The sequence below is a fragment of the Galleria mellonella genome, unplaced genomic scaffold, assembly GCF_026898425.1.
Source record: "Galleria mellonella isolate WM207_F2 unplaced genomic scaffold, CSIRO_AGI_GalMel_v1 utg143, whole genome shotgun sequence".
In the NCBI taxonomy this organism is placed as follows: Eukaryota; Metazoa; Arthropoda; class Insecta; order Lepidoptera; family Pyralidae; genus Galleria; species Galleria mellonella.
Genome location: NW_026441997.1, coordinates 598,119 through 624,263, shown reverse-complemented (window position 1 = coordinate 624,263; position 26,145 = coordinate 598,119). Strand labels below are relative to the sequence as shown.

The 26,145-nt window shown below is 33.7% G+C and overlaps 2 protein-coding genes across 4 annotated transcripts in view; both read right to left on the bottom strand.

Annotated features, from left to right (window-relative positions):
* Nucleotides 1-3,381, bottom strand: part of LOC113516910 (chitin synthase chs-2) — a 34,456-nt gene extending 31,075 nt beyond the window's left edge. For all 3 annotated transcript variants that reach the window (XM_052891665.1, XM_052891666.1, XM_052891667.1), the window contains exon 1: nt 1,573-3,381. The gene's annotated coding sequence lies outside the window, so the exon portion shown is untranslated. The remainder of the gene's footprint in view (nt 1-1,572) is intronic.
* A 147-nt stretch (nt 3,382-3,528) lies between these two features.
* LOC113510894 (chitin synthase chs-2-like) lies at nt 3,529-24,634 on the bottom strand. Its single transcript, XM_052891668.1, has 24 exons — nt 24,465-24,634; nt 22,631-22,739; nt 22,096-22,340; nt 21,180-21,346; nt 20,273-20,606; nt 19,451-19,650; nt 17,082-17,391; nt 16,486-16,706; nt 15,466-15,554; nt 14,392-14,543; nt 13,655-13,917; nt 12,692-12,902; nt 11,882-12,082; nt 11,008-11,234; nt 10,632-10,799; nt 9,990-10,295; nt 9,617-9,846; nt 8,807-8,930; nt 7,337-7,489; nt 6,856-7,032; nt 6,098-6,265; nt 5,388-5,619; nt 4,588-4,751; nt 3,529-3,762 (listed from the first exon to the last, which is right to left on the bottom strand). Exons 2-24 carry the CDS (start codon nt 22,726-22,728, stop codon nt 3,595-3,597), a joined length of 4,608 nt encoding a protein of 1,535 aa, XP_052747628.1. The 5' UTR covers nt 22,729-22,739; nt 24,465-24,634; the 3' UTR covers nt 3,529-3,594.
* Between the last annotated feature and the right edge of the window lie 1,511 nt (nt 24,635-26,145).

The following is a 26,145-nucleotide window of genomic DNA, read 5'->3' as shown; positions in this document are numbered from 1 at the left end:
ATGCCCAACAGTGGGACACTAATATGTAATGACGTGATAATGTTGTAGTTTTAAATATTAGGTGACGTATTTAGATTCCATAACACGATGACTAAGATTAGTTAATAGTTCCATTACGAAACCTGTCTCTCCTTAAAATGTACATATAAGAATATTGACCTTCAAACTATTTTACCGATCGAAATACAGTCTTATTATTATTGTATCAAGTTTCACATTGAGAATAAAAATATTCATTTTTACAAAATTAAATTTTATTTGCATAATTTTAATGTAAAAGCAAGCTGTAGTTTAAGACGTTTTACTGGTTTGTGCAACACAATAAAAAGTCAATTTAAATATGAGGTATGAAATTGTTTAAAATTCTAGTGATAGGAATATCTTCATGTATTATATTTTGAAAATCTGCCAAAATTGGAAAAGGATTTAAACAATTTCTTTGAATACCTAAGTGCTTGTTCATAATATAAATTGTAAATCATACAAAAAGTATATATTACATATTTTTCTCGCATAATATTAATACTCGTATGGTATTTAAACAATAAATGTCCCATAGCTCGCTGCATTTTAGGGTTAAATAATATAATAAATCTTAACACATAAACAGGTAAGTAACATTCCTTGTATGTAATTAGGCTTTGTGTAGAATTGCACGTGAAACGGGCCGGCGACTGCGCAACGATATTGTTATTAATTTGGTAACTCGCGGCCGATTGCAAGTGCGGAAACAACCAAGGCATTCTGTGACCACCGATTCAAGTGTGAATTCGATTTGTGGGAAGTGAGAACGACCCTCTACCGGAACCGGATGCATACGAGGCCTTAGGGCGGACATGTTGCGTTAATTTCTTGCCTTCTCAATGCTGCTGAATTCTTAACTCTATGAATGGAACTATATTTGTATATTATTTTTGTTACTAACTTATTTTTACTATCTCGTAAGTATTATCTTACGCGTAGGTACCTTCTATATTTTATTGTTTCTCTCATTACAGCATCGAATTAATTAAGATAATGATAAACTGTTGTATATATATCTAATTGTTACTCGGTAACAATTTATTGTTATAAAAATCATAGGGAAATTATAAAGTACAAAATTGGCGACTCTTTGTTTCTTATTCTCACTTCTCCCATACCAATGCCGCCTACATTCACTTTTGTTTATGATTGCAAACACGAATATACTCGGAACAAATTAGGAAGTCGTGAGAATTGGGATTTGATCACAACTATTTTAGAGTCACATTTTCTACTCATTTTACTATAAGTACCTGCAGCGTTTAGACATAAATACAAAATAGAATGAGTTTTACTTAAATGTATGCAACTTTAAAACTTTCCAAAGAGAAATCGTGTCATTTGACTCTTTCTAATTTTTTACATCTTTAAACCTAGATTATTTTGTATATAATGATCATGACACTTAGTGTAAGAGTATTAAATTCAAATTATATAATAGGATATCTATTGCAGCACCCTCGCATACTTTCGCAGCTGATCGCGTACAACCTCGAAAGTTAAAGGTCATAGAATGGGAAATTATGACACGGAACTTGAGCATCTCACCTTACAGCAGCTGTGGTGGTAGAGTCGAGTAAATCCTGGCAGTGTTTATCACTTCACAGTATTGTAATATGTATCCGTATGGTGCACCCGCGGGGCTGTGTCGCTGCGCATGGTGCGCGCTCGTGCGGTCGAGGCGGTCGCCGCGCACTCACTGTCAGACAGTACAGTTCAGGTCACAACTACACACAGACACTGTACGATTGTACGCTGCGAGCTGTACGTCCACTGAGCGTGACTGTACTAGCTCTGTAGGTAGACAAAGTAACATTCTCTTGGAAAAGTGCAAATTGCAGAGGTACGACACAAAGCGCTTTGAAAATTTGCTATATCGCGGCATGGCACGACTTTGTCCTCAAAATATAAAAATATGTAGGCACTGATGCATAATTTTAAATTATGATTTTTGTTAAGGTTAATGCCATCAACAATATCGGAAAATTAAAAGTATCTTCATGCAATTGCTCACTTGCTTTCTTTTTAAATCATTGAGTGATTATTAATGACGTATCAAATTATAAAAGCACCAACAAACTTACGAGCTTAAGCCACGTGAGTTTGCGAAAACTTATATTAAAATCCCATTGGTATATTATGCGCTATTCGTTAATCCGCTCATGGAATGTTACTTGTCTACTAATCCGTTACAACAATATTGTCAGCTCTATCAACTCACGTTCTAATGCCTATTAGACAAAAGGTTTTTGTTGTTATTTTTGATTTCCATCGAATTGGCCGTGTGGTCCCGGCAATACAATAGGTCACCTCTTCCTTTCCCGTGGGGGACGTAAAAGTCGATTAAGGGAGGGCAGGGAATGAGCAGCAGCGTCCCTTTTAAAACATCTCTAAAACCTGACTGTAATTGCCAATCCGCCTGCCGAGCGTAACAACTACTGGCAAACCCCACCCCCCTCCTCCCAAGGGAGAGACTTATGTTCAGCAGTGGACAGTTAAAAGCTGATATGATGATGATCATCATCATCATTAATTATTACTGATTAAATCTCTTGCAGACGATATAATTTCTTTAAATTCATGATTAACAATACATACGTTTTGCAAGGATAACCGACGCCACCTCCAACGCAAAGGACCACACGCTTAAAAGTTCGATGCCCCTAAAAAGTGTAATGAGAAAAACAACATATATCAAACAGTGCGTATAAAACAGCGCTTCATCCAAGATGTTATCATCACCTATCACACGTCACACGTAAAATCAAGCGTAAACCTATCTTGTAATAGTAATAATAATAAAAATTCCTAGTCTTAAAATTACTGACGGTTATCAACTAGTAGAAATTTTCTGATAGTTACCAGACAGTTTCCATAAGTTGAAACATCAGCATGTCAGCAGTCTTTCCTAATGTGTCTAATATCTATGAGTAATAAAAAAAAGATATACGTACAGGCAATCCTCACACGTTTTCTAATAATTTCATTACATATTTTTTTATAATATTCGTCATGATTGTACGAAGAACTAAGAGTAAACTTAAAGATAGAACCAGCATTTTTAAATGTAGTTTCTTTCGGAATTTCCTGGTAGGCATGACATCTGACTTATAGTAGGTACATTAATTATACTAGACTAACCACATACCTAGATGTTTGTATAATTAAATTCACCTTTATGCGTCTATATACGTATACATAGGTTAATATATTTATAATTTAATTTTACATTGATTAAACAGCAATGCAATATTATTCATTCATGTTTAAACATAATCACAATGGGAAATAAGGTTTTAAAAGGTAATTACTATAGTCTAACTTAAATTACTGTATCATCTATCTCTCTCGAATATCGACTGAATAACTGAAAAAATACAGCCTATATTGATAATCTTTGAAACATAATATTTTGTACAGAGTTCGTTATAATATAGATAAATATTAAAAAAGGATTTTTGTAAATTACCACAGGCATAGGAGATAACCAACAAACCCAATGACTAATAAATAAAATAAGCTTTATTAATATAAGAAAAATATTGTTATAATGACTATGTAATATAATTATCATGTAAGATTAAAGCGAACTACACTGGGTCTGGCGGCGTTGTTTGCTGGAACGCCTATGGGAGCCCCGTTGACTGATAAATCTGAGTCGTCGGAATCGCTGTCCTGTAGCGGAGCGGGCTGGTAGCCTTGGTTCACGTACACACCAGATGGACGGCCGGACATACCCTGCACATAGTTTTTAATAAATGAAAATGTAATTTAATCTTAATCTAAGAAGTTGTCAATGTCTAAAATGTAAATATGTATCTGTCAAAGAAACGTCTGTAGTGCTTAGTTACTCTGTGGTCTGTTGAAATAGAAAAATGTCGTTAAGATTGTTGTGGTAATCCTGTTCTCAAATAAATATATATTTTCAATAATAAAGATTCGTTTCTATTAATAGTGTTAATGATAAGGCTCTGTAACGTATATGGTCCATATGGGCATATATATTTTCAAATAGAATTGTAACCTTGCTTGCTCTATTGATTTATGCTGGAGGGATGCCAGTGTAGAATGATAAGTTAAGATAAAGTCAGTTAGCCCATCTTGATAAATACACCAGGAATTAATCACGTTGGTGTTCAACGGAGGTCGCATCGAAGTCGATCTAATAGATATTATATACTAGCGATATAGAATTCTCTTTTAGAAATAAGTTAACTATTACTGTATTTCTGAGTGCAATAAAAATAACAAATATATATAATGGGGCCGTTAGTCCCGTTCCTTAAAATCCCATTTCCCAATCCCTACAGTGTGGGATCCCTAGTGTATTCGTTTATAACAAAGGAGGGTTTTTATAGTAGAAAATTATTATCTCACGCCTTTTTCCTTTATAATATTATATAAATACACAGATCACAATGTGTCAGCTATATTTAGATACCTATCCATTGTCATACTATACAGCTAAGAAGAGTTTCCGTTACTCCATGTGTTTTAATCTCGGTTTGACTTTTGTTGTTTTAATATACTAAACAATAATAATTTAAGTCATTTAATACACACCGAAGTTCCAGGGATTCCATAATGGTAAGCGGAAGGCCTTCCTGTCTGCATTTGGGAGCGGCGTCTCTCCATCGCTACCGACTCTCTCCTCGCCTTGAGAGCACGTAATGTGGCTCGGCGCTCTATCAAATCGCTGCTTAACCAAGGCAGGAACGATATTGTTGCTGCGATTAAATACGGGCATTAATATTGAAGGTAAATATATGTGTAAAAAACTTTCAACTAACTATAAAATCAATATCTTTACTAATATTGTAAAAGATTAGGTAAATTTGATATCTTATGGCACTTTAACAGTTCTACCAATCGTGATTAAATGTGGTATACACATAGTATACTCGTAGTATTAGGCAATAAAAAACAAGAACGGATATCTGAAACTGCGTGGTTTATAATATAAAATTTTACACAGAGGTTCTTTACATAACGTAATTGAGAACTAATAAGGAACTTTCTCACGAAATTGGGATAATTGGTTACGTGTGGGTGAACCAACGGAAAAACACTATATACACAATTCAGATTTACACTAGAGTAGGTACGTTCATAGACATGCCATCATAGTGCATGATCGTAACATTGTAAGATTCTACAAGCAAGTGTCAGTGGTCAAAAACTCCATTTCGCGTATTGTTCGCATAAGCGCTTTATTGTTCTATTCTATGCTCACTCGTAGCGTAAACATATTAATCAAACAGATACACTCGCCACTTTTGTCGAGAATATAAATTAATAAAATTCCTTACATTAACAAGTGTATTAGTGGTATGTTTTTTTATGAACATCAATAGTTATCTTACCGGGATCGGCATTTTCCAACATTGTGAGCCTTCTCTTGAAATTGGTGTCCAGATTAAATGCATCATTTTTAGAAACCCTGCTATTTTCCAATTGTTGTATTGTCCTCCTTCGCGAGACGTCGCCTTCGTCGATGGCTGCAGCGTCCGTGCCAGCAACATCAGCTCTCGCCAAACTCTTAGCCATGCTTATAGCGTCTTTTTCAATTTTAGCATGGTGAGTAAGCTCATCGGCCTATAGAAATTATATCAATTATTGACTAATGAATTATATTCACAATATGAAAAATCCCAGCCAGCTAACTATATATAAATAAATAACATTATTTTTAGACAATAAATCTTAGAAAACCAGTATTAAAATACATTGTAATTTGACGCTTGGTTCCCACATAGAATGGGTCACTATAGCGGATCCAATTCTATGTCTTTTCTATTAGCTATTTATGCTAATAGAAAACGAAATTATTAAAATTATACGAGTATGTTTAAGAGCAACGTTGAAAATAATAAATAAGAATATAAATTACAAACAATGTATATAATAAATAAATATGTAGTTTTTTTTTTAATTTATTCTATTTTTTGGAACAGAATAAAATAGATAAAGAACATATCAGAAAATCATAGACAACGATTTAAGTAGGTACGTTAAGAATGAATATAAAATTACCATAAAGTAACAAAATAATATGGGTATTAAAAACACTTACTCTTTTCACGAAGTACCAATTGAGTTGAACAGTGGACAGCAAGTGAGCAAGAGTGCCGAGCCGGTGGAACATCATAGCGGTAAATTGGATCAACATCACCGTCCCGAAGAATATCAAGAACAAAGACCCGATCGGTTCCAGCATCAAGTAGTCTTGGTTGATGGTTACCTACGGTTATATTATTTGTTATGACATATATGTTATAAGTATATTTACCAGAGGGAGACTTTGTACAAAAATCGTTTGCTTGGGCACCTTTGGAAGCAGTTGTTTGCATGGTTGTGTTTCGGTTTGAAGGTTAGGATATGGCAGTGAATTTGCAGGGTACAGAAGAATGACAACCGAGTTCTCAGGAATGATAACGCATGGGGGTATCATGGGCGAAACAGTATACTTTGTTATGTCCATGGTACTGCTTATGTCTATAAGCGAGGGTTACCATTTTCCATCAGATGAGCCGTCAGCTTGTTTGCCATATCTGTAAATATACAAGTAAGTAAATTGGTTCTTATACTAAGATAAATTATATTAGTATGTGTGTGTGGATTACACAGAGTATTAACTAGGTAAGATGTTCTTTTAATTACTTATAGTTATTTTTAAAGTGAAACAATTGAGTTTTTCTGATCTTCCTATCTAAACCTGGGATCTACATTAAATGAAATTCCGACTCTAATAGACCTACATAAATATAGACATTCGATTCCAACTCTACCGATTACCGCGTTCTATTGGACGGACCGAAGAAAAAAACTTACAACATTCATTTCGTCGTCGTATAAAATGGACACACTCTGCCCTAGAGGCCACTTAAAGTGCAACTGATCTTGGTTAAGCTGCAGCAGGAAGATAGTCAGCACGAACAATGAGTTCAACATGATGAACGCGAATACAGTCGTGTCGCGCAAGTTTTTCAAGTCGTTTTTAATACGAGCCTGTAAATAAAAACACGGTAGCATTATGTACGGTATTTAAAGACGATATCTTCCCATACATAGAGCTCATACAAGGGACTTCCAATGTAAGTATCCATGTAAAATATTTACACTTAAGAAATTAAATTACGATGCATTCTGAAGGATGCTTTCTTACAAAAACCTAGATTCAGAATCAACTTGGAACTTTTTTTTGCATGATAAAAAACAATACAGTACGCATATAAACATAATACAGTCTAGAAAAAAAATATAAGATATTCAATATATTCATAATTATACAATATATATTAATATTAGGTACCTGTTCTTCTTTATTTTCATCAATTGGCCTCAAATAAGTATCAATCAAGTCCTTCCAGAATTCGATCTCGGATGTTAGCAAGAAATCCACTTCACCCTTCTGAAGATCGGCATCTTCAATCCAATTGAAGTTGACGAGGTCGTCTCTTTCGTCCTGTTTTTGATCAATTAATATTCATATCACAAAGAAAATAAAGCACATTATTATCTAATGGTAGGTTAATTTCGTGACTTTATAAGTAAATATTACGACTTTAAAAAAAATTAAAAAAATTATAGTAGTACGAGGTTTGTCCGGAAAGTACGTATAAAAGTTTTTTAAAAATTTTATTTTACAATTATTCAGGTAAATCAATTTTATCCCCTTCAAAGTACTCCCCCTGTGACATAATGCACTTGTGCCAACGCCGTTTCCACTGTGAGAAGGCTCCTTGAAAGTCCTCTGGTTGTAGGTTTCTCAGCTGCCCCGTCGTAGCTTTTTTTATCTCATTTATGTCCCCCAAATGCCGCCCCCGAAGTACCAATTTGGTTTTTGGGAACAAGAAGAAGTCACACGGGGCCAAATCCGGCGAATAGGGGGGGTGTTCGGTTACCGTAATGGAATTTTTACTCAAAAACTCACGGAACGATCTTGGCGCAAATTTTTTTCATTTGAAGTTCGTTTCTTAGAATTTCGTGGACCACGGTTTTGCCCAAATTAAGCTCTTCAGCCACCTGTCTGACCGTTAAACGACGGTCCCCATTAACACAAGTTCGAATTCTTTCCACGTTTTCGTCGGAATGTGAAGTGGAAGGACGTCCTGAACGTGGGTCATCTTGAACGCTTTCTCGGCCCTCTCTGAATCTTTTTAGCCACTTGTGGACGGTTGGTTCCTTCACAGCATCATCCCCATAAACTGTTCTGAGATCGGCAAAAATTTCACGGCCATTCTTGCCGAGTTTCGAGAGAAACTTGATTACGACGCGCTGCTCTTCAACGGAAGCGGGCTCCATGCCGACGGGGTTTCGTTAAGAGGTAACTTCACAGATGGCGTGACAAGCCAGTTCGCACCGCACGGCGGTCAGACCAGAACTGAAGCATTGTTAGGGACATAAGGAAGGGGTCCTGCGCTTACCTGGCCTCCCCACTCCTCTTTCTCGCATTCCAGAACACTTTTATACGAACTTTCCGGACAGACCTCGTATATTAGTAGGGATAGTATTTATATTATTATATGTATCACAATCTCCCATATTTAGAACTAACATTTTTCTTCGTGCCTCCCACCAAATTGTTTATAATTACTCCTCTCCATCCAAAGGTTGCCTGGAAGAAATCGCTCTTAGCGATAAGGTCGCCCATTGTTGGCGCCATAAGGTAAGGAAACAATAGAGTATCTATCTATTTATATAACTTAATTGAAAAAATATTCATTCTTAGAATTTTATATGAATATATTTTTATATGAATTTTATATACATCACTACATACCCTAGGTATATCAGCGGACAGATCACTATCTTCATATTCAGGCACTACAGAGAGTTGTTCCCCGCGCAGACCCATAGACGAACGACGTAGGTTTATAGTTGGCTCCGTCACCTCAGTAGCACCCCTGTACCAATACATGAATATTTAAACGCTATTTTTAGATGAATTTAAAGAAAAATCATGATGTCTCCATGTAAATACTAGTAAGTTTATTATACCTACTTTAACTAACGATCTATTAATTATTCTATGTATAAACAAATATTCGCCTCAAATAGCTATCATGTTAAATAATCGACGCTAAAAAATACAATTAATGCATTAATTAAAGAAAACTGGAGTTATACCAATGAAGAAATATATCACAATATCCAAAACAAGCTGTATTCAGCGACTTCGCCCGTGGTTGTAACGTAATGTCTTTCTTAAAAAATGTGCTGTAAAATGCAATATGAATTTTTCAAATCCGATTGGTAGTTTCAGAGATAAACAAATAAACTATTTTCCTTTATTATACCATATATCTCAAATATTTTAAAATCATGACAAAAAGATTATGGGCTGTAATATGCAAACTCGATTTCACCGTAAATTTTTTGCCACTGGCAACAAATCGTATGGGCTTTGAAATAGAATATTTGAAAAGTTGATTTTGAATTTGCGGTCTCTCCATATTTTAGTTTTAGTTTATGTCAATCAAATATTTGCCATGACATTTTGTCAACAATCGTTTTGAACATAAATTGATATATTTAAGTGTTAATAGATTTAAAATTTTCATGCTAAACAAATTCCAATATTTGTACGTACAAATTATTTAACTTTTTCTCGATCTTTTCCAAAGAATTCTGTATCTGCAAAAGATGAAGCTCTTCTTTATGATCCTTAGGATTAGTGCAGCACATGCACTTGAATAATCCGGCGACGCCGCATTCCATAGAACCGCTCGTTTCCTCAGTATTTCCAAATAACCGTAATATACTGCTGTTGTCCATCTTTTTCTTTGCTGCTTCTGCTTCCATCTTTTCTTGTTCCAATTCCTAGCAAACAGAATAAAAATAAAAATTGGTAAATCATTTTTTTTTATGTTTTACATTTCATTTAATATATGATTTCAATTAATAATAGTCTCCAAGTAAAAGCTTATAAAAGACAAAAAAATCTTTAAACGTTATACACTTACTTTCATGGATTTCTTTTGTGGCACTTCCCGAGTACCCCAGGAGACATTGTTCAAGTTGCACAAGGAGTAAATAATAAGCAACATGTACATACTGGGGATCGTTATATAGTAAATGCCTAAATACAGCAAGCACGAGATTTCCTGGGGATGCATCGCAGCCGTTATGAAGAAAGAACCAAATGTGACTACTGTAAATATACTGGAAGGCGCGAGCCAGCCGTCCTCTATTATTTGCAGCAATATACCCACAATGACCATCATCATAACCATTGCGTATGCGCATGTTATTATATTTGCGACCGTCAGCTGGAAAAAATACAGTTTTTTAATTTAACTTACCATTAATATTTATTACATTATTTATTGTCTATTTAATATTAAAAATGTATATACATTGTTAAAAATGTTTATTTATAAAATTGACCCATAATATAATATAACAAACAGGTTTTTACGTTCGTGTGATTAGGATATACTGATTGACTAAAATAAATTTATATCAAATTTTATGATGTACTTAAGAGGCTAAGAGATTACAAACAAATTCACTTTCAACTTTATAATATAATCAATCAAAACAATAATAAGTATAAATTACTAACATTGTATTGTTTAACTATGAAATAAATATATCTAACAAACCTGCGTCTCGGATTTGCATGTCATGCATACGAAGATAAATATCGCTATTGGTACAAGGTTAAGCATGAGTGCGTTTATGTTGCTCATTCCTGTGATGGCATTCATAGCTCCAACCATCATAAGGAAGATAGTTCCGGGGCCCAGCACAGTTCCCACCATTAACAATATCTGAAAAGAAAACAATTTTTTTTTTATTAATTATTAAATTACATTTTATTTTTAATAATAGATATCTATTTTAAAATTACAACAATTATAAGTTTTGGTATGTAAAATCGGTTTAAAACATTTTGTAATAATTTAACTATGAATGAATCTAAATCGAACGAAACAAGAACTTGATGGTAACGAAAGGAACTCTATCAATACAACATACCTGATAGAGAATATAAAGCGTAGAAATATTGTCGTTGACTTTCACAGTGTGCTTGGAGTCTACAAGGAGGTCGAGTATATTGGCCATGGTGGAGGGCACCCAGCGGCGGCGCTGGTTGTAGAACTCGTCGAAACGCTCCGGACAGTGCGTGTACGCGTCAGACGCGGCTGAGTACTCCACGCGGTACCCTCGCTGCAGCAGTAGAGTACACAGCCACCGGTCTTCCCCTGTATCACATTTCACTACTCAATTTTGGCCCTTTTTATATTAATTGGAATAAAATTTGATATGACAATTAACTCAACGTATCGAGAATAAAAACGTCACTTAACAGAACGACGCTATACGTAATAGTCTTTTACAATTTTTCGTAGCACAGCACAGCCTGATGTTATTTTATCGTCACGATACAACGAGGAAGCAAAATATATGCAATTATATAAGATTATAGTGGATAGTTCTCGTAGCTAGCTTGAACAATCTCTACTTAGTTTGAAATTAGACGACACTGTTACTACTTACTTGTGTATTTACTTATGTACATAAGTATACTGTATACTTACTTATATTATATATTTTATATGTTATACTTATGATTTATATATGTTTGTTTTTTTTTTTTTAACTTTAATGCACAGTAAAATTGTTTGTATATTTCCCTAAGTATTTTTCCCAAAAAATTAAAATTTCACATCAATAATGATAATTATAATAATGATATTTCTTATCTGTGAGTTACAAAACTTCATTAAATTACTAGCACCCCGGCCTTTTAAAATCTCGGCTTTTTAATTCGGCTGAGTAGTTTTTAAGTTTATCCATAATAAACAAATAATCGATATTTCTCTGTTTATTTTTAACAAACAAAAATTACCTTGATCGTATTGCACGTAATGTCTAGCTTCATTTGAAGTTAATGTGTATTTTTTCATCACATTGTCATCCATAAGAGCTTTTCCTCTGAACAGTGAGAAACACCCAGGACTACAGAGTACGCAACCAATCATATGTTCTGTCGCTTTTTGTAGCCAATGCCCTATGGCGTATTCAAATACTTGATACCATGCCATAAAACCTGAAAATTAATGATTATATTTATTTATTATTTTTTAACTTACTTTTATTGTACTTTCTATTGTAGTGTAAGTTTCTCTTATGAATTATACCTATTATTGAAACGTGAAGCTTTAGGATACAAGTATTGTTTATATTTAATAAGAGGTTCTCATCTCAATAAATTATTGTAATTTACGATGAAATAAATAGTTTTTTTTTTACACTAAACTAGTATTATACATATTAAAGTATCGAATTGTGTGACAGCAGAAGCAAGCAGAAAAATCAACACAGTTTTGACGTAGGCAAGTGTCCAATGATTTTAATGGCAAAGACAATAGTGCAGATAATCTTCTTATAAGTACGTAAATTAAAATATATAAATAAAACAGTGTATTATGTAAACTAATAATTTCAAGGAACTGAAAAAGAGACTTCACACTAGAGTGTGTACAATTTAATTAGTGTAATTAATTAATATCTAGAAAGCTAGAGCTTTCTAGACATTAATGTAAAAAAATGTCAAGAAATTTTTATATATACCTAACGTCCCAGATAGTTCAGCCACCTATCCTAGCTACATATGAGTTTTTCAGACGAGAGCCTTTATTCTAATAGCAACACTCACCAGATCCCACTGGATGGATTCGTCCACACGCAGCGCCTAGATTTTTGTTTTTCTTCATCAAGTCAATTAGCAGAGTAACAGCAGACGGCTGGAAGTCTATATCACCGTCTAGCGCGAGCAAGTAGGTATTCTCCGAAAGTACTTCTTTGCGTTTTACTGATATCGGCAGATCCATTAGACGATGTCCCAGAAAGTAGTACATGTACATCACCTGTAAATTATACTTAATTAGAATTTTTTTATACCACAAAGGTGGCAAATAATCATACAGTCCGTCTCTATGGAAACGGTCACTACTGCCTGTCCATAGACCTACAATATATTATATAATACTAGAATTGTCACTTACATGTCGCCGACCCTAAATAAACTTTAATTAATATACCCATTTTGAAGAACCTCATACTGTAGTCTCTTGGGGAAACCTCAGCAGAGAAGTCATTCCAGAGCCTGAGCATTCACAGGATAAAATTCCTTTGAAGCCGCACTGTACGTGACCATTTAGGAACAAGCGTGTAAGGATGAATTTCCAGTCTATAATGACGATGATGTCGACGAGGATCGCCTTAGTAATCAAAGTGTTAAAGTCTTGGCGCAAATCGAATCTAAAAATCCTACCATGTCTAGTTTCATTTTAAAATATTCTATGCTAATAAAATCGTTTAAGGTTATGGCCTAGTTTTTAGAATACGCTAGTCTCAGCTAATCGGTGTAAAACATGAGCAAAATAAAGATACTTTGTGTAATAATTTATTATTTCTATCGACTCTCCATTGATGGATGCTTTCCTTCCGGTTTATAGACATCAATAGATTCAACCCTTGTCACGTTAGATTCTAAATGCTTGGCAAAAGTAATTCTGTTTACCATACTAACATTGCAATATTAGCAAAAGCTGGCATATGTATATAATTACTCCACATACATATTTATTTTTTAAAACACCAAGCTAGTTACAATTACCTGTGACCATCGCTTCCTGTGTCTGATTTTTGACTTATCTTTCAAATGACAAATCAGCTTATTTTTTCCAGGCAACGTCCAAACTAGCCGCCCACCGTACGGCGTGGGGAATTTCTTCGGTGGCCTTAGACGAACATTAGTAACGTGCACTTCTGAGGCGGCTTCATCTATTGTATTCACCAAAGTCTTTACGAAAGAGTTCACGACAGTGCTCGATTCGTTACTATCAGACTGATCGAATGCGTCATCCATGAATATATGCGCTAAAATAGAAACAAGTAGATGTATCACTAATTCACTACTGTTCAAGGTAGTAGCAGTAAGATGAAGTTGAGTAACTTAAACTTTGTTGCCTAATAAAGGAATTCTTATTCGACAAAATTAAACATTCTACATTTTTTTTACTTATGCATGCGGCACAAATCGAAAAATGTGCAGTCAACCAAAAATTTGTAAAAATAAAAATTTCTAAAAAGTAATTAGAGTACTAAAAATGTCCGTAATTTAACATACATTTTATTCAGATAATTATATTAAAAATAATTACAAAACTTCTTAACCTCTATTTTGACTATTAACAATGCATTACAAACAAAAAAATGTTATTGCGAATTTTACAGTACCGACTTATTCCTTCGTACGCGTAATATGTTTGGTGATATATAGACAAGTCTAATGTATACTTATAACAACGGTAATAGTAAACTATATTACATATGTTTATTATTTATACTAACCTTCAATTTCATAGTAGTCGCTATTATGTATGCCCCAGTACTTGCGTGCGACACGTTGCGAACATTGGTCCTCATCAAGACGGAATATAGACTTTAAGAATTCCATCATTTCTTCTTTTGTCTCGTGCCACATTGTTGCACAAACGTATATTCTGAGATGAAAAAACACAATACAAATTGAGTATAGTATTCAGGCATACGACTATTTAGAAACTATTGAACCTACTGTCATATATTTTTTTAATATTAGTGTGAATTGTTACCCACGCGGCTCACCTGATGGGAAGTAGGTAACTACTGCCTATAGGGGGGAAAGGAATTGTTAGTAATGGAGACTAAAAATCCCATTGCTAGCAATATACCCAACCAGGTCGACCTCCTCGTGGTTCCCCCTGGAAACTATCATGGTTAATTCCTGATGAATTCATTATGATGAGCTAACTGGCCTGTTTTCATTCTCATCTATCACCCTTCACTGGTGCTCCGCCAGCATATCCCGTTAGCGCAGGCGGAGTCACCATATCATTTTCACCCATCAAAAAAAAACTACTGCCTATAGACATGACCTTTACTCTCGAATAGATTTTTCAAGTTACAAGACCTTTAATTAAATACATTATACTTTTAGTCGTACTGCCGTCACTGGGTTAAAGAACTATCGTCCTTTTAATTCGGTTCAAAGACAAGCTCATGGCACTAGTATTATCAGTGATGGTATGCTCACAGATGTCATGAAGTAAATCGAAAAGAGAAACTCTCTTGTAAAGATTGTATGCATATATCAACCAATTCTTTTAAGTATTCAAACAAAATATTTTACTTATTTACAAATTTTAACCAATAAGAATTATCATAATCACTCACAATACTAACATTTGTTAAAAAAGAAAAATGTCATACGGCTTAAATAGATTTTTTAAATCAAGTTTAGAGAAGAGCTAATAGAGTTTTAATGTCTTTCTAGTCATTTCCCGTGTTCTTGCCTCTGCCTCTGCTTCTAAGTATCTTAATAATTTGATTAGACTTTAGCCTATATAATTAAATTAAATTTTTCGCAGTAAAATTACTAAGTACCTTGTTATGCTATCTGACGGTCTGACATAATCTTTGGTGCCATCTTTGTCGATTTCAGAAATATCTTCCGTCAAAGTAGTTTCAAGATTCTGAAAATAAATAATTTGCATGTACAGGTAGACAGTTTGTCACAATGAAAAACAAATCAAGGAAAATGTAGATCAAGGTAAATTCCGTTTCTTAGTATAAATACCTAAATTTAGGAATTATGATAAGGTAAGAATGTACCTATATTTAATCTATTTGATAAAAATTTATTGCACATATTAATAAATTACCTACGTATCGCCAATGCAAAATTCAGATAACTAAATAGATAATAATACAAAATAAAAAATAATACTAAATGTATTAAAGTGTATTTTAACACAACTTCCAAAAAAGGAAGAAAGAGGTCTCAATTATAATATATTTTACCGACTGCTGAATAATGAGGGTAATATTTTTCGAGGTATATATGTATATAACTATAAATATATTCGAATATTTAATGTTTCCTATATTTGATGCTTAAATGGCTTAATAGATTTAAAAAAATCGTAATCGTGAAAATCCTACAGGCTATGTGATGGTTTGTAAAAAATAAATATGGCATGCCGAAACTTATTTTGTAAGATTTAGTTTTAGTAAACAATCAGGTTTATTGTGAGTTCTTAAAGGTTTTCTTGTTTTCATTTATAAGTATATAACGCTATATCTTATTGGAGAAATTTACTCCTGCGTTTTCATACCTACTTCATTATGATTAAATCGTATAGTTTTTTGTGAAATAAAACCTCGTACTATTAATCAAATAGTGATAGTACATAAAACTTATGTATGCTTATTTACCACATTTAACACTTTTGTAGTATAAAAAAAATCAAATCATTTCCGTTATTTATAGAATGACTAAGATTTTCAACAACATTTCAAAACTCGATAAAAATATAAGTATACCTCATAACATGACTAAAAATTATAAACAATTAAAAGTATGGTAAAACAAATAGAGTTAATCGCATAAATATCGTTTATTACCTCGTATTGTATTTCCATATCTTCCTCTTTAGTTCTATTTAAAAGCAGAGATTGATCGACGAGAGGCCCACTGTACCAAGGCTTACAGAACAATTTGTCGGTGGCAGCGAGTCGTTCACACCGCGGCTGCCACGCATGGAGGCAAATCCACGCCTGAGATATCAACCAGAGAAGCCAGATCCATGTCATTTCCCGGCCTACATATTCTTTTAATGTATACACTGAAATAATCAAAATCTTATTTGATACCAGTTTTTACCTGTTATTTCCTCCGCCTGACCAAATTATTATAATTAATCGGGATAAAAAATGACTTAAGTTCTTCGTTATCTCAAACACTACCAAATTCCATAGTTAAAAATAAAAGTGACAAAGAAATTCTTGACAGCAAAAGGTGCCACCCCATACGAGCATTAGAAGCATTAAATCGTTAAGTCGTTAAGAAATAACAAACAAACTCGCTTTCATATTTATAATATAAGTAAAGATTTTGTGTTAGGTCAATCTAGACTTCTCCAATATCTGCATCTTTCAACTTTATTTCTAGTTCTTTTAGACATTATTAGAACAAAAATATCACCTTTATAAAATCTTACCTGGTGGAATTTCGAAGAATAAATAGTCCGGTATACTGTTATGGAATGCGCAAGGATTAGAATTTCTCATGCCGCAAAAAACTACGAGACAATTAATGGTAATCGGTGCCACAAGACTCAAAGCGAACGTGAAACTGAAACTCTGTATTAGAATTTTACAGGCATATTTAGCGCTGGCGTAGCAGAAGTAAGCGGCCGCAACTTGGATTAAAGCCACCCATAACGATGAGTTGTACGAAGCGGGCAAGTCGAAGGTACCTCCAGTCAATTCATATTCCAAGTCTCGAGTTATGCCCTGAATGACGTGGAACTGTAAGATAAAAATAGACAGTTTTCTAACTTATTATCTGATTCGACAATCTGTGTTCTATAAATTGTACAATAGAAAGATAAATAGGAATTTTTACGTTTGTCCCCGACCAATTTATTAATACTTTTCTCGGACTTCAAAGAATATTTAAAGAAAAAATAGCTGAATTAGTCTAGATGTTCTCTAGTTTTGAGCTCGGCAACACATTTAGCATTTTATTTTTTATTTACGTATAGATAATTTGTTATTTAATATTATTAAGTAGCATTAACATCCAATCAGCCTCTCTATACAAATGACAAACGAATCTGTCGATGGTTTTATAGATGCTAGTCATACTTTACCCGCAATATTGTCCGCGTAACCGCGGGATATATTGATGGACTAGGATAAAAAAGGTAGCTTATGTACTTCTCCAACCCAATTAATATTTGTATATTAAACTTCGTTACGAATGGTTGAGTCGCTAATAGGTAACTAACTTTTTTATAGGTCTTTGTTATTGCATTCTATATAATGTACATGACAACGACTTACGATGTATGATATGTATGTCGATAGATTCATTTGCTATTTATCACGAAGGGTATCTGCAAAATCGCATTTTTTGTCGACTGATAAATCATTGCTATGTAGTACACATTTAATGGGGAGAGAGGGATTGTTAATAATGGGATCTAACTGACCCATTACTAGCAATACACCCTATCAGGTCGACCTACACACGGTTCCCCCTGGAAACCATCCTGGTTAATTCTAATGGAATTAGTTACGATGGGCTAACCAACCTGCTTTCATCGTCACCTATCATCCTTCACTGGTGCCCCGCCAGCGTATACCGATAGCGCAGGCGGGGTTACCATTCGATTATCAACCATTAAAAAAATACACATTTGTTGAAAGTATAATCCGGAAAATTTTAACTTATTAGTTTTAACGACGGTTGTTGTTCAATTTTAAACGATGACGTACGATGATGACGTTATCTAATCGATTGGCAGGATGTGACACTTTTAATTATTAATAAACACATATATAATTAAATTCATGCTAAACATACATCATCTATATCGTATATACATATATATCGTCGTGTAGGTCCCGGCATAGAATAGGCCACCCCTTCCTTTGCCGTGGCTGTTGTAAGAGGCGACTAAGGGAACTTAATGAGAGAGGGTCCCTCTTAGAACATCACTAAAAGCCTAATTGCGGTTGCCAAACCGCTCTCGAAGCGTGGCATCTACTGATAAAACTCCCCTTCTGAGGAAGGCATATGTTCAGCAGTGAATAGTTCAAGGATAGTATAATGATGATGATATATCATCTATTTATAGATTCATTTATAATATACCTACCATTATGTATACATGTTTTTTTTATACAACTTAGGCAAACAAGCTGACGGCCCACCTGATGGAAAGTGGTAACCGTCGCCTATAGACATGAGCAGTACTATGGAAATAACGGTGTATACTGTTTTGCCCATGATACCCCCATGCGTTGCCATTCTTGAGGACTCAGGTGTTATTCCTCTGTACCCAGTCACGCCATATCCCACCCTTCAAACCGAAACACAGCCATGCAAGCACAACTGCTTCACATGTCATCTAGTCTTAAACTAAGTAGAACTTATATTATGAGTACTAAACAAGTGATACACATTTTTTTTTCTAAATACACACATTCATATAAATTGTTTCTAGCTGTAGTTAGCTAAAGTAAGATTTGAAGTCCCGATGTGACCTGTAATACCTCACATAGTTGGTATATGTGTTAGATTACTTTAAGTTGGATGTACATCTTATTTGTTTTAGAACATTACATATATATTTAACTACTACTTAAATAGTACATATGTAGGTTTACTGCATATTGATACTCTTCAAGGATGCCTAAGAATTATGGTACAAATTAATATTGACCTGAATTTTATAGCAAAATCTGTACAAGTGTATAAGATTATTATATATTAAAATTATATTATTATATTAAAAGTTTACCTATTAATAAATAAGTAAAGTTTAAGTAATGGAAAAAATCATTATGTGGACGTACGTACCTCGTGAACACTATAATTACGAGCAGAGAATGCATCAGAACAAGAAGTGAAAAATGCAAAAGGATTGTCTCCTTGTACATGCAACGACACCATAACGCACGCCATAAATATAATTATTTTCCACAAAGTTAAAACACGCTGGGTATAGTATCGCGTAGTTTTAAGTTCCTTTGATAATTTAAACAGACCACGATAAAAAGCTGAAAAAAGTAAAAATAGAGTCGTTCTTAATTTGATTAGGTATTTGATTTTCATGCGGCATATTATAGGTTAGTATGATAGCAATTTTTTTTAATGGATCAAAATGGAATGGTAACCCCGCCCGTGCTATCGGGATACGCTGGCGGGGTACTAGTGGAAGGATAATAGGTGAAGATGAAGCAGGTCAGTTGGCCCATCGTGATGAATTCATCGAAAATTAATCACGATGGTTTCCAGGGGGAACCGCGGGGAGGTCGACCTGTTAGGGTATATTGCTAGTAATAGGTCTGTTGGATCTCATTACTAACAATCCCTATCCCCCCAGTATGATAGCAATTAGGTTAGTATGGTAGTCTACAAAATACAACATAGTTAAGTAAAAATTTTACAGCATTATTATATAGTATAAAATAATATTGCTATCCGCGTGGTTTAAGAAATAAATAGGTTTCCCCATTTATATATTCTAAACCACGAAATGCATTCCGGCGGAGTGAGCAAAATTGTGTAACTTTGTTCAACTTTATAAATGGATATATTAAAGGTTTGCATCTTTACTGTGTGACCACATAATACTACCTCTTAAACTGAATAATTTATAGAAATATTTTACAAAATTACCTGGTGAATCTTTATCAGGTGTGGATACAAAGTTTTCCCACCAGCCAATTGATGTAAATATGCAGGCCATAGGTATCCACCATAGAATAGGAGTCCCATCTAGAAGTGGCCACACAAAGAAAGCAGTAACTTGCGCCGACACAGCAAAGATATCAAGAGCTATTTTTATAAAATACCGCGAATCTGACCGATCCCTCGTTAAAGCGTTAAAGATGCCAGGAACTATACACATGGCGTTCATAAGCATTGCTCCTTTCACTACATCCAGTTCAGGCAAAATGAACAGCAACAAGACGGCTATTCCTATTGTATGTAATGTATCCGTTAAGAAAGCCTGCAAACAATAGAAGACTTGATTACTAAGATAATACAAAACAAGATACTTATCTAGCATGAAACCTAGAACTGCCGTGTATTTGCAATATAGAGAGTACTTTTACTTTTTTTTTAATATTAGCTTTTTACCCGTTACTTTGTACGCGTGGCTTTCAGAAATAGGATAACCAATATAATACATGGCTTCTAAATGATGATGATAAAATATACGACAGTTTTTATGTTAGACTTTCAGGAACGCAACAGTAAAATTTACATCTAATTTGGTACAATAGATTTTGCGTGTTGCCGGAACAAACACATAGCCAGACAAACTTTCTAAAAATATTTTTAGTTTCTATTGCTCTTCTTAAGACTTCTAATATCCATTTTTCTTAAACATCTCCCATCTATAAATGTCGTTTATTTGCAATTTATATATTATATAGTTATATTAGTAAGATAAAAAATAAGATACGTACAGACTGGTCTCAGTTTTATAACTGACAATGTTTCTATGCATAAATAAAATTTAGACAACAACATCTATACAAGCAATTTGATTCCGTTCGAAATAACGCTTTTTACTTACGACAAAGAACTCTAAATGTGTAGGTTTTCTGTAAGTTTTGAAAAAACATATTCTAACAGATCTGAGAAACACCCCAATTTCTGGCGCACCAAATACAATGACCGCCGCCCACAGCCATGACACGCGCTCTTCCAATGTGTGCGTGGTCAGAAATTGTTGATCGAGTGCTATAACAAAATAACGTTACGAGTATTAGAGTCACATCAAAAACATTGGGGTTTCTTTATAAGTAGGTAGGTATATGTGTGGCCTAAGCACATTACGAATTTCATAAAATAGAACGTTTTGTTGTAGATATAAATAAAACTAACACAATTCAATATAAAGACATACATATATTGTATATTAAATCTTTTAATGTATTCAGTATGAATTATGTACAGTAAAGATTTTACAATACAATACATAATTTACATAATAGAAAAGTAAGTGTAGGTATACGATTATTATAAAAGAAAATTCTATTACTCCATTAATGAACTTTTAAGAATATAATAAAGAAAATTAAATAACAACAACAAAATTAGAAATATCCAATATTTTGCGGTACGCACTTTCCTAATTTCTATCAACCTTGTTATTATTCCTGATTGTTGATATATAGAAATGTTTAAGTATATATGATAGTTTGATTTTCATATTAATAATAGCTTTTATACTTAACGATACCAACTTATACTTAACGATAATATGTTACTAACTGAGTTAAAAAGCGTGTAGGTACACCAAATTTCATAGTGATTGGTCAAGTCATTAAGGCGCTAAAATGTAACAAACAAATTTTCACATTTATATTACGTAAGGATGAGAAGTAATTCTGGCTACGTTTAAATTTGTTTTAAAATCTTACTTATTGTGTACATATGTACTTATAACAATAAACAACTATGAATAATTAAAATTAAAATAAAATTACCTAATGGTTTATTACAATGATTAATATTCCGGTCCTTTTTCAATTGTGATGTTATAAATAGTAAAATTCCTTTCGCTATAACAGCGGAACTGAGTACTGCCAGAAATACCAATATGTACGCAAGCAGTTTCAAAATCTTTACGCTGAGATCGATCCATTCTGCGGTAGCTTGCGAGCCACTTTCCTTCTTCACGGGAACTTCTCGAAATAGGTTCCATCCCTTCGTTTCTCGAGCGGTACGTTGACTGTAATTAATATTAACAAATATGATACGTCTACATTTTACTTATGTATATTTATCATCGATTGAATATATTTTTATTTCATCATAACTTCTTAAAGTTCAAAATGCCTAAACAGATTTGTATTATATTGCAGTATCATTAGAATCCTTGCATAATTAGTTTTTGACAAGCCAATCGTGTTTTTTAATTTGCAATGCCAAATATATTTATTGTCAAGTTTGATGCCGGTTTTTTAATATCTTAGGATACAAAGTTCAAAGGCCTGAACTGTGATAACAATGAATACATACTCTGGTTCATCGGTGTCATCATACAACGGTGTATACTCTTCATCGGACTCGTCACTGTCATTCTGCAATCCTTTGAAATCCGATGTCGTGGCATTCATCTTCTAATTTTCTATAAATAGTTAATAATATGTTAACCGATATTAACAATACAGCCGATTCAATATATGAATAATGAAAATGTTCAGCTATTCTCAAGTGATGCGCTTATCAACGAATAACGTGTAATTTTTATATTTAACTAGCGACCCGTCCCAGCGTTGCACAATTATAGTAAAATAGCTTAGTTCCTGCCTACCTGTCTTTTTTTTTTTTTGATGGGTGAAAGCCCCGCTTGCGCTATCGGGATACGCTGGCGGAGCACCAGTGAAGGGTGATAGATGAGAATGAAAACAGGCCAGTTAGCCCATCATGATGAATTCATCAGGAATTAATCATGATAGTTTCAAGGAACCGCGAGGAGGTCGACCTAGCTGGGGTATATTACTAGCAATGGGATTCTCAGTCTCCATTACTAACAATCCCTTTCCCCCCCCCCCCTGCCTACCTAGTCGAGTATGAATTAAATTTAAATGTAACATATCAAATTACTTTAACATTCGCTTTAAAAGTCTGTTTATTAGCGCGGGTGGGGGTAGCTGCATCAAGTTATTTTTTTTTTTAATTTATGACTATATGCTGTAAATGGCTATTATAATACTAAACAGCGAAATTTTTATAGACCTATAAAAGAGAAACAATCTCATCATACATTGTTTTGTTATATCTCAAACAGATTAGGCAGCGTTTTCGATGAAAACTCTCAGACGACTTGATATTGTCTTTTATCTTCAACAATCATTGTCATATTTCAATCAAATTACACAAAATCTTAATGAATTATACACCTAAACTTTTCTCTGGAATCACTCTAATTATAAATATAAATCGCATGAAATTCCGTTTAGTAGTTTTGAGATTATCGCGAACATACAGACAGACGCAGCGGGGACTTTGATTTATAATAAATGGTGATTTGTTTTCCTCGACACAACGAGATACATTGGTACAGACAAAAATTCCATTTGTTTTGGCTTCTGTTCCATATACCTACGCATGAAAGGTGACAAAGGTATCACAGGGGAAAGGGATTGTTAATAATGTGGATTTAACTGGGCCCTTTGGCAACAATATACCCTATCAGATCGACCTTCACGCGGTTCCTCCAGGAAACTATTGTGATTTAATATTTTTGAGTTCGTCACTATGTGCCAACTGACCTGCTTCACCCTCACTTATCATCTCACGCTGATGTCCCACCGGTGTATACCGATGGCACGACATGGATAAATGGGTATCACAGTGTATTCTTTGATATCCATAGTACCATTCATGTCTATGGACAACAACTACAACTTTCCATCGAGTGGGCTGTCAACTTGTTTTTTCCTTCGCGCAATTAGGAAAGGATTTTTTTTATACCACTGAGGTGGCAAACAAGCTTACGGCCCACCTGATGATAAGTGGTTACCGTAGCCTATGAACACCTGCAATACCAGAGGTATTATGCGTGCGTTGCCGACCCTGAAGAAACCTCTTTACCCTCCTTTTGAAGATAGGATAGATAGTGGATTCGTTTGATAATTTTGTATTTCATTAATTGTGCCTATATACTTTTGTTTATAACATAATATGTATGTAGGTACAATTCTTAGTATTTGCCAGGTAGATACAGATTGTTTAACGATTAGACCCATCGATTCCTTCTAAGTTTTTCTTCGCATGTTTTCCGTATTATTTACGTAGCATAATAGCGATAACAACACAAAAAAAAAACCAACGTAATATCGTATCTTACCTCAACAGAATATTTTGGGAGAACACAAACCATAACTGCACTCACTGCACAAAGAAAAATACTATCAGTATTAAAAAAATATATGCAACGTTTATGACGTGACGCTACGAAACTTCACCACTAAATAAATACACAATTAAATAGTACATTTAGCAGTCGCGTCGATATTACTTTTAATTCCTAATATCCATATCAATGGTCCGCCTATTATCGTACTTACCTTGATTAGATATTAATCAAAATATATTAAGTAGATACTTACCATGTCCTTAGCCGTGATTCACAATCTATCTGAGGAAGCGACAATCGATAAAATCAGTGACGCAATTCTAATAATTTAAATAAACGAAAGAAGCGACGTATAAAAATTGAACAGCCCATTGTATATATACCAAATTGGAAGCCAAAACTTCCTGCATTGAACACTAATGAAATTTCTGATAAATTCGGTGAAAATTACATTTTATCTATCCATATATGTAATGTATAGATATGTAATTTCAGAATTCTAGAAAATACGACCTACATTCTAAGACCTAAGATCTATAATTCTAGAAAAGTAGATAATACTTGTGGACACTACGGATTTCCTGAATCTACTTATACATAAACCAATACCGATAACTTATTAGACAATTAAACTTTATCAATGTTCAATGCAAACCATATATTAAAGGTAAAGTAATTAATTGGCGAAAAAATAAATTGGCAATATTTTTACGTAAGATAAAATCCCTCCTACCTATCGAAGATAGCGTTACAAAAAAATCAAGGTCAAGTGAAGAACGTTTTACAATCGATTTCAAAAAGGAGATTCTCAGTTCGGTCGTAATTGTTACGCTTTTTCCGTCAGTTCTAAACCGAATCGAATTGTTTTATCTCCAGAGATATACTTACAGATTGGTCCCATAGAAATTTTATCAAAATCGGTTTAGTAATTGAATTTTTAGATCAAAATAACTGATTTTGTCACAATTGAAGTAAGTTTTTGTATGCCACAATCTTCAATCATTGCAAATAATACATAACAACTAACTAAACATAACTCACTACTCAAAGATACAATAGACATATGAATTTTAATTACTAGTAATATTATGAGAAATGAGATTTTTTGCATTAGTGTCTAGTGCAATTATTAATTATTAGTGTAATAACGTTTTAAATTTTTCAAACTGTGGCGTCCACGCGTTTCTGCTTTATCATAAATTAGCTTTCTGCCCATTTTGTACACGCCGATTTTAGAAGTAGGAAACTAAATGAAATAGATCTCAATGGCGTATCAAAATAAAACGTACAACAGTTTTTAAGTTAAAACCTTCAAGAACACAACAGTGAAAACCACATGTAAATTGGAGACGTAGTTTTTCCGTGATGCCAGAACAAACATACATACTAACACAAAATTTCTAAAAAAAATTGTTTTGGCTTCTATTAAAATCTCTTATATGGTTTTTTTTTTTTTTTAATATGTTACAGACACAAATATCGTCCAGATACATTATTAACATAATATATCTATAAAGATTCAATAAAGCAAGTAAATACTTTTATTCTCTGTGTTATATAGTGCGGATGATAAATCATTAATAATTAGAATAAAATTACCAACGCACTAATTAAACACAATCAAGAAAACATTCCTGATACTTATTATTGACTTAGGCTCTATAAATCTTAA